Below are 12,469 nucleotides of genomic sequence, written 5' to 3' on the forward strand. Positions count from 1 at the left end.
ATGCTCTGTCAGATCAGGTATCTAACCTGACCAAGATGATGCAGAACCTATCTGAGCAAAGGGCGCTGGTTGCTTCTCACCAACAGGTGCAGAGGAAATTGGCTGATACCGTTAATGCTGTTTGGGGTGCCTCTTCCTCATCTGGCAATGGGGAGGGTACCATGTCTGATGAGTCCTTATCCTCTCCTGAACCCTCTGTCAAACTTCCGGATACTTTTTCTGGAGATAAGAAAGAATTCCAGGTATTTAAAGAGTTCTAAATTACTTTTTTCTCTGCGTCCTCGGTCCTGGGGTGATGAGTGCCAAAGGGTGAGGATAGTTATTTCCCCGATACGTGAGGGACCGCAATCCTGGGCTTTCTCCCTATCCCCTACCTCTCCTGAGAGAATGTCTGTGGATTGGTTCTTCGAGGCCTTGGGTCTTATATACGATAAACCTGATCGGGTGAGATTGGTAGAGAACACAATTATGAGTCTTACCCAGGGAACGTGCTCAGCTGAGTGGTACTGTTCCGAGTACAGACGATGGGCACACAAAGTTTCCCGGAATGACTCAGCACTCAGGCGGCTATTCCGACGGGGTCTCTTCAAGCATCTAAAGGATGCCCTGGCCCTGCACCCACCGCCTGACTGTCTGGAGGAGGCTATGACCCAGGCCGTCCGTATGGACCACAGGCTGAGAAAAAGGTGTTGTGCAACGAGATGCTCCTCTGTTGTCAGTGAAGTCAGAGTCTTCAGCGTCAGTTGAGCACATGGAGGTAGGGGCTGTCTCCACGAAGTAAAAGGAGAGGAGAAGTCGCAGTGAGAAAAAACTCTGCTGCTATTGTGGAGAGTCGGGTCATTGGATAAAGGACTGTCTCTCCTGCCCCCCAGATTCCAAGGTCTCGGGAAATGACTAGTTCTGGGTAACTGCCGAAGAGGTTATCCAGACCCACAGGTACTTTTTTTCCTCAGCCTTCAAACTATTGTTAAAAGTGGAAGCAGGTGTGAACAATTGTTTTTTTTCCTCTTCTGCTTTTGTGGATTGCGGGTCTTCAGTGAACTTGATTGACTCGAAGTTTGTGGCCCACTGTGAGATAGGGCCAGTCAGGTTGGACACACCATGAGAGTGGTGGCTATTGACTCAATCCTGTTCACCAAGGACAGGATCTGCTCTGTTAGTAAAGAGTTCGTCCTTAAGGTGGGGTCTATTCATTTGGAGCAGATAGCCTGTTTCGTTCTGGACAATCTCCCTGCTGGTTTGGTTTTGGGGTTTCCTTGGCTGCAATGTCATAATCCAGTCAATTGACTGGGAGGCCTGGGATAACTCTTACTGTTTCTCTTATTCATTCTCGTCTGGACTATTGTAACTCTCTTCTAATCGGTCTCCCTCTTACCAAACTTTCCCCCCTCCAATCTGTCTTGAATGCTGCAGCCAGGATCATATTCCTCGCCAATCGTTACACGATGCCTCTACCTTGTGCCAGTCCTTACACTGGCTACCCATCCACTCCAGAATCCAGTACAAACTTATTGCCCTCACCCACAAAGCACTCCATGGCACAGCACCACCCTACATCTCCTCCCTTGTTTCAGTCTACCACCCTACCAGTGCCCTCCGTTCTGCTGATGACCTGAGGTTAGTATCCTAGATAATCAGAACCTCCCACTCCCGTCTCCAAGACTATACACGTGCTGTGCCAATTCTTTGGAATGCACTTCCCAAGTCAATACGAGTAGTCCCCAATCCCTACAATTTTAAGCGTGCCCTGAAAACTCATTTATTCAGACTGGCCTACCGCCTCAACACATTAACCTAACTTTCCCTGTGTGGCACAGTCAAAAGTTTTACCATAACCAGATTCCCCGTATCATGTTCCCACATGCTTTATACATCTATTAGCCCTCTGTGTCCGTACTGTTACACACTTAACATTATGGCTGGTCCATACAATCAGGGCAATTGTTACCACCCACCTTTCGTGTCTCCCCTTTTTCCCTCATAGATTGTAAGCTTGCGAGCAGGGCCCTCATTCCTCTTGGTATCTGTTATGATCTATGTGATTATTGTTATGCTGTAATGTCTATCGTCTGTACAAGTCCCCTCTGAAATGTAAAGTGCTGCGGAATATGTCAGAGCTATAGAAATAAAATGTATTATTATTATTGTTAAATGGGGGTCCAGCTGTGAAAACAAAAGTCTGAATTCTGTGTCTGTATCATTCGTGGTTCTGGAGGGTATACCTGAAGAACTTCGAGGACGTGTTCTCTGAAAGTCAGGCCGAGGGGTTACCACAGCACTGCCCTTTTGATTGTGTCATTGACCTGATTCCTGGGGCTAAATCGCCAAAAGCCCAATTGTTTAACCTTTATGGTCCCGAGCGGGGCGCCATGAAGGAGTACATATCTGAGAGTCTCCACAAGGGGCATATCCACCCTTCCGTGTCTCCTGCTGCTGCAGGGTTTTTTTTGGAAAAAAAAAAGACGGTGGTCTCTGCCCATGCCTTGACTTTTGGGAACAAAATAAAATTACTGTAAGAAGCACATATCCCCTCCCACTCATTCCCGATTTGTCTAACCAATTGTCCGGGGCCAAATGGTTTTCAAAGTTAGATTTGCAGGGGGCATACAACCTTATCCAGGTGCGGGATGGGGATGAATGGAAATCTGCATTTCTCACCTCAGAAGGGCTGTTTGAAAATTTAGTTATGGCATTTGGTCTGACCACTGACCAATGTCCCTGTGGTTTTCCAAAACCTCATCAATCTTGTGTTCTCTGATTTTATTGGGAAGTTTGTGGTTATATACAGTACAGACCAAAAGTTTGCACACCTTCTCATTCAAAACGTTTTCTTTATTTTCATGACTATGAAAATTGTAGATTCACTCTGAAGGCATCAAAACCTTGAATTAACACATGTGGAATTATATAATTAACAAAAAAGTGTGAAACAACTGAAAATATGTCTTATATTCTAGGTTCTTCAAAGTAACCACCTTTTGCTTTGATTACTGCTTTGCACACTCTTGGCATTCTCTTGATAAGCTTCAAGAGCTAGTCACCAGAAATGGTCTTCCAACAGTCTTGAAGGAGTTCCCAGAGATGCTTAGCACTTGTTGGCCCTTTTGCCTTCACTCTGCGGTCCAGCTCACCCCAAACCATCTCGATTGGATTCAGGTCTGGTGACTGTAGAGGCCAGGTCATCTGGCGTAGCACCCCATCACTCTCCCTCTTGGTCAAATGGCCCTTACACAGCCTGGAGGTGTGTTTGGGATCATTGTCCTGTTGAAAAATAAATGATGGTCCAACTAAACGTAAGCCGGATGGAATAGCCTGCTGCTGCAAGATGCTGTGGTAGCCATGCTGGTTCAGTATGCCTTCAATTTTGAATAAATCCTCAACAGTGTCACCAGCAAAGCACCCCCACACCATCACACCTCCTCCTCCATGCTTCACAGTAGGAACCAGGCATGTAGAGTCCATCCGTTCACCTTTTCTGCATTGCACAAAGACACAGTGGTTGGGAACCAAAGATCTCAAATTTGGACTCATCAGACCAAAGCACAGATTTCCACTGATCTAATGTCCATTTCTTGTGTTCTTTAGCCCAAACAAGTCTCTTCTGTTTGTTGCCTGTCCTTAGAAGTGGTTTTCTAGCAGCTATCTTACCATGAAGGCCTGCTGCACAAAGTCTCCTCTTAACAGTTGTTGTAGAGATGTGTCTGCTGCTAGAACTCTCTGTGGAATTGACCTAGTCTCTAATCTGAGCTGCTGTTAACCTGCGATTTCTGAGGCTGGTGACTCAGATGAACTTATCCTCCGCAGCAGAGGTAACTCTTGGTCTTCCTTTCCTGAGCCGGTCCTCATGTGAGACAGTTTCTTTGTAGCGCTTGATGGTTTTTGCCACTGCACTTGGGGACACTTTCAAAGTTTTCCCAATTTTTCGGACTGACTGTCCTTCATTTCTTAAAGTAATGATGGCCTCTCGTTTTTCTTTATTTAGCTGCTTTTTTCTTGCCATAATACAAATTCTAACAGTCTATTCAGTAGGACTATCAGCTGTGTACTGTATCCACCAGACTTCTGCACAACACAACTGATGGTCCCAACCCCATTTATAAGGCAAGAAATCCCACTTATTAAACCTGACAGGGCACACCTGTGAAGTGAAAAACATTTCCTGTGACTACCTCTTGAAGCTCATCAAGAGAATGCCAAGAGTGTGCAAAGCAGTAATCAAAGCAAAAGGTGGCTACTTTGAAGAACCTAGAATATAAGACATATTTTCAATTGTTTCACACTTTTTTGCTAATTATATAATTCCACATGTGTTAATTCAAGGTTTTGATGCCTTCAGAGTGAATCTACAATTTTCATAGTCATGAAAATAAAGAAAACTCTTTGAATGAGGTGTGTCCAAACTTTTGGTCTGTACTGTACTTGGATGACATTCTGGTTTATTCACTGCATAAGTAATCACATATTGGTCACCGTCGGGCGATTCTTCGGAGACTCAGGGAGAACCAACTCTTCGACAAGCTAGAGAAATGATTGTTTTTCGCCCAGGAACTGCCTTTCTTGGGGTTTATTATCTCTAGTGTGGGTTTTCGTATGTATCCCAAAAAGGTGTAGGCCATTATTGATTGGGTTCAACCCCGGGACCTGAAGGGCCTTCAGCACTTTTTGGGATTCGCCAATTACTACCAGAGGTTTATTAAAGAGTTCTCTCAGGTGGTCAAGCCCCTCACTGACTTGACACAGAAGGGGGCTGACTTTAAGAACTGGTCTGCCTCAGCGGTAGCGGCGTTTCTCACTCTCAAAACAAGTTTTATGACTGCCCCTGTTCTGGTTCAACCGGATCCATCGAAACCTTTTGTGATGGAGGTTGATGCCTCAGAGGTGGGGGCGGGGGCGGTGTTGTCCCAGGGGCCCACCACCTTGACCAACCTGAGATCAGGGGGCTGTGGAAGAAGCGTGATTGAGTCCCTTGCTGCCTGTGCTGGTGGATTGTCAGGAGTTCAAGGTGGAGCGCATCGTGGATTTCCGGTTGGTCCGCCGTTCCCTCCAGTATCTAGTGCACTGGAAGAGGTATGGTCCTGAGGACCGATCCAGGGATCCTGCCCGATCGGTTCATGCCGATTGTCTGGTGAGCTCCTTTCATGCCCGGTTTCCTGGGGGTCTGGTGGACCCCCGTTGAGAAGGGGGTATTATCATGACTTTGGACAGGATGGTTCCGCCTCCATTCTTGGTCAGGTCAAGGTTAATTCAGTTCATCTCTCTTTGGTTTTGGGGAGGCTATTTAATGTTGGCAGTACCTGAATTTAGTGTCGGTGATACTTCCATATACTCGGTTAGTGGTTGCTGACCCAGGTGACTCATCCTTAAACGTGTGCCTCTGTGCTTGTGTGCCTTGTGTGTATGATTCGGTTTGTCCCCTGACTTTTGCCTCTGTATCCTGCTTTTATACTGCTCTGTCTCTCCTGGTTATCTGACCCTCTTGGCTTGTCCCCGTTTGCTCTTTGTCTTGTCCCCAGCTACTGCGCGTTCGTCTGGCTTCTGACTCTCGGCTCTCCTTAACCACGTTTACTGACTTTGCCCTGTGCTCTGCATGTTCACTGTCCTTCCCTGAACTCACGTGCGGTGGCTCCGCCCCCTGGTTATGTGATCGCTTAGTGCCAGGTCCTGCGCTCACTACACGAATCTCAGGTCCTTGTGCACTGCGTGACTTCTGCAGGCACACCCTGCGCTTATTCACGCGTCCCCTGATAGCACCCCCTAGGCAGCACCTGTGACACCTTAGGTGTCCTCACAAGAAAGAACATCTGGTTTCCCCATCCAGGGCCATCACACCAATCTGCCTGCATAGCGGGGGTCATGGGGTGCATTCTTAGCATGCCTTTAACCCACTTGGACCAATCCCATAGCAGTAAATTGCTCACTGTAAACTTTGGGAGAGTGCTGAGCATGGCCCCCAGTGGCAATCTGGCCCTTGGGACACCCAAGGCCATTTGATCTGCCACCTCTCTGCTTGTGGACTGCATCCTGCCGACTACGCCATGTGTAAGCAGGTTGCGGGAGGCAGTGACAGATAAGAGGCAGAGCAAGGGTTAACAAACTTAACAGTTTACTTAAGCAGAGTATTAACTCCTCGCAGGGAGATAAATGGTTAAAGAATAGTAGAAGAAACAACAAATTTGAAATATGAACAGTCCAGTTATTAAACTTATCATGTTCTTAATGCTCCTCCACCGCAGATGACCCTGCAGGGGTTATAGCACCGGCAATGGCCGGGAAAAGGTCCACAGAGGGAGTTCTTTGAACAATGATCCGTCTTCTGGCAGCAGCGGTCGGTCTCCGGTACCTTGCACTGAGCCCCTAGTCTATCAACTTGTGCGGCCAGGACAAACCAGGCCGCAGCACTCTCAGGGTGGAACGTGGGCTGGCATCCAGCAAATGGAAGAGTAGGCTGCAAATGAATGTCAAATACTAGGCCGACTCTCATCCTCATGTGTGCAGTACTCACAGTCTCTGAGTGCGTGACACCTTTCTTTCTTTCTTGGCCCTGATGGTCGAGACGGGAGCCAACAACCACAGCTTATCACAGTGCAGGTGCTCAGCAGGCAGAGCGCACTGCTCACCCTGCTGCATGGTGTCTGTTCGTGCCAAACTTTCTGCCACTGTGCGCGCTTTTTCTTTTTTATCGCCCCTCCTACCTGGGTCATGAGGTTGGTCCGATCCCTCATTCCTTCCCCCAGGCAACATGGGAGGCAGCCTCAACAGTTCCTGACCCGGCTTGGTACAGGTACCTGCAGCCCGGTCTTCCTCTTTACAATACCAGTACCATTTTTTCACTTATGTGCTTAAACATGGACATCTGAATGAGGCCTAAGTGTTCTAGATGCCTAGCAGTACATTTATGGCACAGGAAGGGAATAGTAAACAGAGGACTTGTAATATAATCTAAAAAAAATCTAGCAAAGGTGCAAAGTACACACTGTGCTGCAATTTTGGCAATGATATTTACAGAAACTAGGTGTAATGTGTTTATGTTTGAATAGATCAGTTTTTACAATATATAAATATATTCTAAGAGAAATTTAATGCAAAGAAAAACCTACCACAAAGTGTATGAGACAGCTGAGTCTTCCCAGTTCGGAATTCTAAATATTGAGGAGAGAAAAGATAACAATTGTGTATGTAAATATTAATATATAATTTATTGCAATAAATTTTTGCTTGTGCAAGTTTAAAGATGGCTAGGCAAAAAAATAATTTACTGCCGGACACACCTGCTAGTTGGGAAGAGTTAGGGGGACTGCATAAACATAGAGTGATGAGTGAGTTCTTACTTTTTTAACCAGTCCAATCCAGCAAAAACCATCAAATTAGCTTTTGTCCCCCAAGTAACACTGCTTTTATGAATTAGTGTAGAAAATATACTGTATTGCTTAGTTTAAACAAGTATCTTTCTTACATAATGGCTGATAAGTAAGTCACTAGTCATCTATGTCTGATAAGTCTAAGTGGATAAAAGAGGAGGAGAACAAGTTTGCCATTTTTTAGAGCTCGTTGTATAGGAAGGAACTTAGGAACCATAAACAGAATGACTCTAGTCCAGAGGTGGGCAATTAATTTTCTTGAGGCGCCACACGAGAGAAAATGACTGTTGTGGTGGGCCTAACCAATAGGCTGAAATTAATTCTACTCAATATTAATATCAACATATTAATTATTATTATATTAACTAGATGGTGGCCCAATTCTAACGCATCGGGTATTCTAGAATATGTATGTAGTTTATTTATGAAGATTTAAGAATAATGCAATAAATACACAGGATTTTCCAGGTAAAATATATACATTATCATTTAATGTTATTGCTCACAGGACTTAATACAACTGAACGAAATTATTAAACAGATTATCAAAATATATAAACCATTACATGAATATCTAACTGTATTTAAATAAATCATCGGAATAAAGAAGTACATCGACACTATAATATATTTGCTAACAATATCAACCCAAAATATTTTTGTACACCACATTTCTTGTGAATACCTTTTGACTATCTATAAGCAACTTTCCTTGTAAAGGGGTATCAAGAACCTGCACCTTGACGTTGCATCTCATTTTAACTCTTGAAAATGCAACGTAGCGTTGTCCATGACCAAAAACGGGCTCCGGTATATATATGCCTACACGGTGTAGAGTTTGACCTTGTGACTTATTTTCATGGCAAATGCTGGTTTTACTGGAAACTGTCGACGCCGAAGCCTAAAGGGAAGAGCGGTGTCCGAAGGACATAAATCAATGCGTGGAATGAACAATTCGTCTCCTTTTGCTGATCCAGTGATCACTCTTGCTTGAATTACGTAAGAATGGAGTCCAGTAACAATCTTATAATAATCTTTATTTTTCTTATAATAATTTTTTTTTTTTTTAAATATAACGCTAACATATTCCGCAGCGCTTTACAGTTTGCACACATAAGGTTGTAACAATAAGGCAAGTTCCACTACATTTACCATTTTTTGCATTTAGATTCCGCAGCAATATTACGATTGTTCCAACTTTAAGTTGTAGTCTGTGGGATGGAATTCCTGATGGAGTAAGACTATTTAAAAATTCAACTGGATAATGCTCTCGTTCATCTTCATTGTCTACATCCACCGAATCATCACTTTTGTACAACTTATACTCTCCAGGCATTCTATCCATCACATGGTAATTTAGCAGAGCCACGTCATCGTTCTTGGGAATTGCATAGGAAGAGGCTCTCTCATCACTGCTTTGGTCGTTCACATCAATTTCAACACGTTGTCCAAAAACATCACTTACGATGCAGTCAGTGCACAACATGTCTTCTGGTATTTCAATAATGTCTTCTTGAATGTTGTATTGATTGCTAAGTTCACCGTTACCAAGTTTAAGAAGCCAGTTGCTGTACTCTGGGTCAGACAATGGCATGTTGTTAATTAGTTGGAGTTTATTAAACTGTTTCCAATGGTAAGCCATTTTTAAGCTGCACTCGATAACATCCATTTTTGTTCCATTTGATATGACTGGAAGGCATTGCCTAAATCTCCACCAATGACAAAAACTTTATCTTCAAACGGAATTTCATTTTTTTCAGCAACATTTGTAGTCATTACTTCACGCAGAAGTCTGTCAATTAAGCTCAAAGCGTATTTGAGTGCCATGGTGCACATGTCAAGTATCAAAAGAGTTGCATTGTTTAACTGTCTTCCTGCAAATGTGTCTTTTTTTTATTCTGGAAATGGAGATTTCATTGACTGGAACTGGTATCCCAAAGAGTGAGTGCATAGTGCGACCTCCTCGTAAAAGGTTTGCTGCAATACCTGTTGTAGCTGATGGCAATACGACTTTTTCCAACCTTCTAACGTGATGCATTAAAACTTCATAGAGGTATGTTTTACCACTCCCTCCTGGACTGTCAATAAAGAAACATTTTGGCCTTGCATCTGCTTGCTTTTCTATAGCGCCCACAATAGTGTCATATGCAATCCGTTGTTGTTCATTTAAGGAGTTTCTTTTCTCTGCTGCCAAAAAAAATAATTTGTAAGCTTCGTCATACTCTGGAACTTGTGGAACTTGAATTGCAGGCTGTGGCAAATTAAAGTCTGAAAATGTTTTTCCATACAGTAGTAAGACATTTTGGACATTTTGCATGGCATAAGATTTGCAATTTTGACAATTTCCACTTCTGTTGTGAAGACGTAAGCAGTAATCCTCAATTATATGTTCTTTGAAATTTGTCCAAAGTTGAGCCGGATTTGTAGGCGGTCCAAATACGCAGATGTAGGCAAACAATTTGCAAAGTTGCTTAGGCATATGTAGGGTAACTGAGTCTTCTAAAGTAAGTCTCCACACAGTATCATCCAATAGAAGTCCTAAAGCCAAAGCTGCAGCTTTAAATGTATCATGCAATACTCCGTTAACTGTTTTCAAATCGTCATAACTTGTAGCTCCTTTCACATGCAGTAGTAACAGCCAAAGGCAATATCTTTCTTGATCCTTGACACTAACAGTATACATGCGTTCAATTATTCTGCTAAGACATCGTTGTCTTGGCTTCCAAGTTTTATTCCAAATGTAATGCTCTGGAATCGCTCGATACAAATACTGCCTTGCGTTGTCATCACGTTGGTTCAGCAAAAACCATTCCATTAACGTTGACGTTGTGCTTACAGTTTTTGAGACATCTTCAACTTGAGCATGTTCAAAGAAATAAACCTGCTGTTGCATTTGGTAAATGAATAGCTAAACGTATAATGGCATGGGACTGAATGCATTGGAAATGCAGATATCCACCAAGCAGCTTCTGGAGCACTCACATATCTTGAGTCAACAAAAGTTGATGATTCATTGTGATTGACTGTTTTCTGTTGTATTTCAACGTTAGATTTGTCATGCCCCTTGTAGATGTACTTGAAAAGATATTTTACACTTTTTATTGAAGCACAGATTTCTACATTGATGTGACAGTTGTAGCATTTTAATAAGTACGGGTTGTATGGGACTATCCATGAGTTATTTATAATTTTTTGTTGTGAAGAATGTTAACAATGTGTTGTCACCAGTAGGATGGGTAGCCATCCAAGTCTTTAACAGTGTGCTGTTTGAACTCCTTTGGAAACCCTTTTGTACACTTTCCTTTTCCATGCATGGACTTTTTGGATTTGCTACACCGCATGGGCCATGAACCATATGAGAGACTACAATATTATACAGTTCAGGATACTTTTCTTGGCTAGGAATTTCAGCCCACACTATGTTGTCGATTTCTATTTCTTTCTCCGTGCGAAACTTGGAATCAGCGTCTAAAATAATTAGTATATGCGCACGTGGGAGACCTCGTTTCTGAAACTCTATGACGTATACCATTGCTACGACTGTTTCAAAAGCCCATTTTTGATGTCTTTCAAAAGGCTGCTGAGTTTCAGTCGATATACGCGTGCGACTAAGTCCGGCCTGTGTTCAACTTGTTGCCAGGGATCAAGAGTTTTGGTAATTTCCGGCCATTTAGGATTACAGGTCATTGTCACAAAAATGTCAGGTCTCCCATATTTTGTTAGTATTGCCATTGCATCTTGATAAGGCTGTTGCATGTTGCGGGGCCTACCTTCAAACGACGACAGGAGAATTACTGTTTTTCCAATTGGAATTCCCTTTTGAATTGATTGTTTTTGCAAATGTTCTTGAAGAACGCAGTAGTCTTCAGCTTTAAGTTGTTTTTGGTTCATTCGTATGAAATTTAGACGATTAGCTTCATTTTTAACCTATGCGTCGACTAAGTACTGTTGTGTCAGTTTCCCACCATTTAAAATAGGATTGAAGTAATTTCAGACAGACAGAATAAAACTGTAGTACTGCAGTTTTGTAGTTCTTCTTTAAGTTCCTTGCTGGTGTAGGTTTTCATGCCACCCTTGATCACCTCTTGGAAAGAATAGCAGATTCAGAAGAGCATCAAGGTTGCTGTGCAAAATGCTAATTCGTTGTGTCTTAGGAACCAAAAGGTTGTTTTGGTCTGGCTTAAGACGGACTAATATATCCCTTTGAAAAGGAGGCTCTCCGTCATCGTTTTGAAAAAGTACTGCGACCTCACTTACATGTGGTTTGTTGTAAAGTTGTGGATCCTGTTTACGTTCCTCTGTTCCTCCTCAGCTTCGACGTCTTTTAGCATGTGATATGTGGCAGCAAATGGGCTGATTTTTTGTAAATGTACGGCAATTTGGTTCATCAGTTCAGCATCACACTTTTCATTTTCTTTCAGGTTCATCCTTTGTTCTGTAGCCTCATTTGTATCAAGGATGTATTATAATTGTGCAAATTTTGGTGGCTGTGTGACGCCCCCAGGAGTATGGTCACCACAGTGGCATTACCTTCCTCCTAGGGAGTGTGATGTCATGCTTGGAAGCAATGAAGGGTCTCTCTATCAGGTAAACACAACACACAGCACAGTTCCCACTCCAGGCCAGCAGAGGGAGCTCTGAACCAAACCTGGGGGAAGAGCTGCTCTCTGGGGGCCAGGAAGGGGAAATATAGTTAGTTCGTGTGAGGAGGGAAACGTGTGTGGACGTGAGGAGACGAGCTGGAAGATTGAGCAGAGTTCAGGCTCACTTCTAGCTGTAGCGCATGGTCTGGAGCCCGGTCTCCAAGGTTGTACGGATACTGATGTTCCTGCTGCAGAAACCGGAGGAATACAAAGCTGTAAATTCTCTGTTCCCACATAAGACTCGGAGGCACAACAGCAACGTGTGATCCAGAAGAAGAAGGCTACAGCTGTCTGCCATACAAGGGAGTTCTAAAAGACAACAAGCAAGTGGAACTTCAGTGTAACACAGTACTGCAAGTTCCTCATATAAGCGCTAGAAAGGAGACTACACAACCCATCTGCATACAGAGATTCCTAAGTTGCTTCCAAGCTGGCCAGCCTCTATTCCATCTGTAATCTGGACCCTGG

General features: G+C 43.4%; 1 protein-coding gene across 1 annotated transcript in view; it reads right to left on the minus strand.

The window, feature by feature from the left end:
- Nucleotides 1-12,469, minus strand: part of DMC1 (DNA meiotic recombinase 1) — a 534,325-nt gene that overhangs the window by 303,564 nt on the left and 218,292 nt on the right. Inside the window, exon 5 of the mRNA XM_073549424.1 lies at nucleotides 7,098-7,139. Coding sequence (XP_073405525.1) covers nucleotides 7,098-7,139 — 42 coding nt within the window. The remainder of the gene's footprint in view (nucleotides 1-7,097; nucleotides 7,140-12,469) is intronic.

The sequence above is a fragment of the Dendrobates tinctorius genome, unplaced genomic scaffold (genome assembly GCF_039654945.1).
Source record: "Dendrobates tinctorius isolate UK_male_01 unplaced genomic scaffold, ASM3965494v1 ptg000159l, whole genome shotgun sequence".
Classification (NCBI taxonomy): domain Eukaryota; kingdom Metazoa; phylum Chordata; class Amphibia; order Anura; family Dendrobatidae; genus Dendrobates; species Dendrobates tinctorius.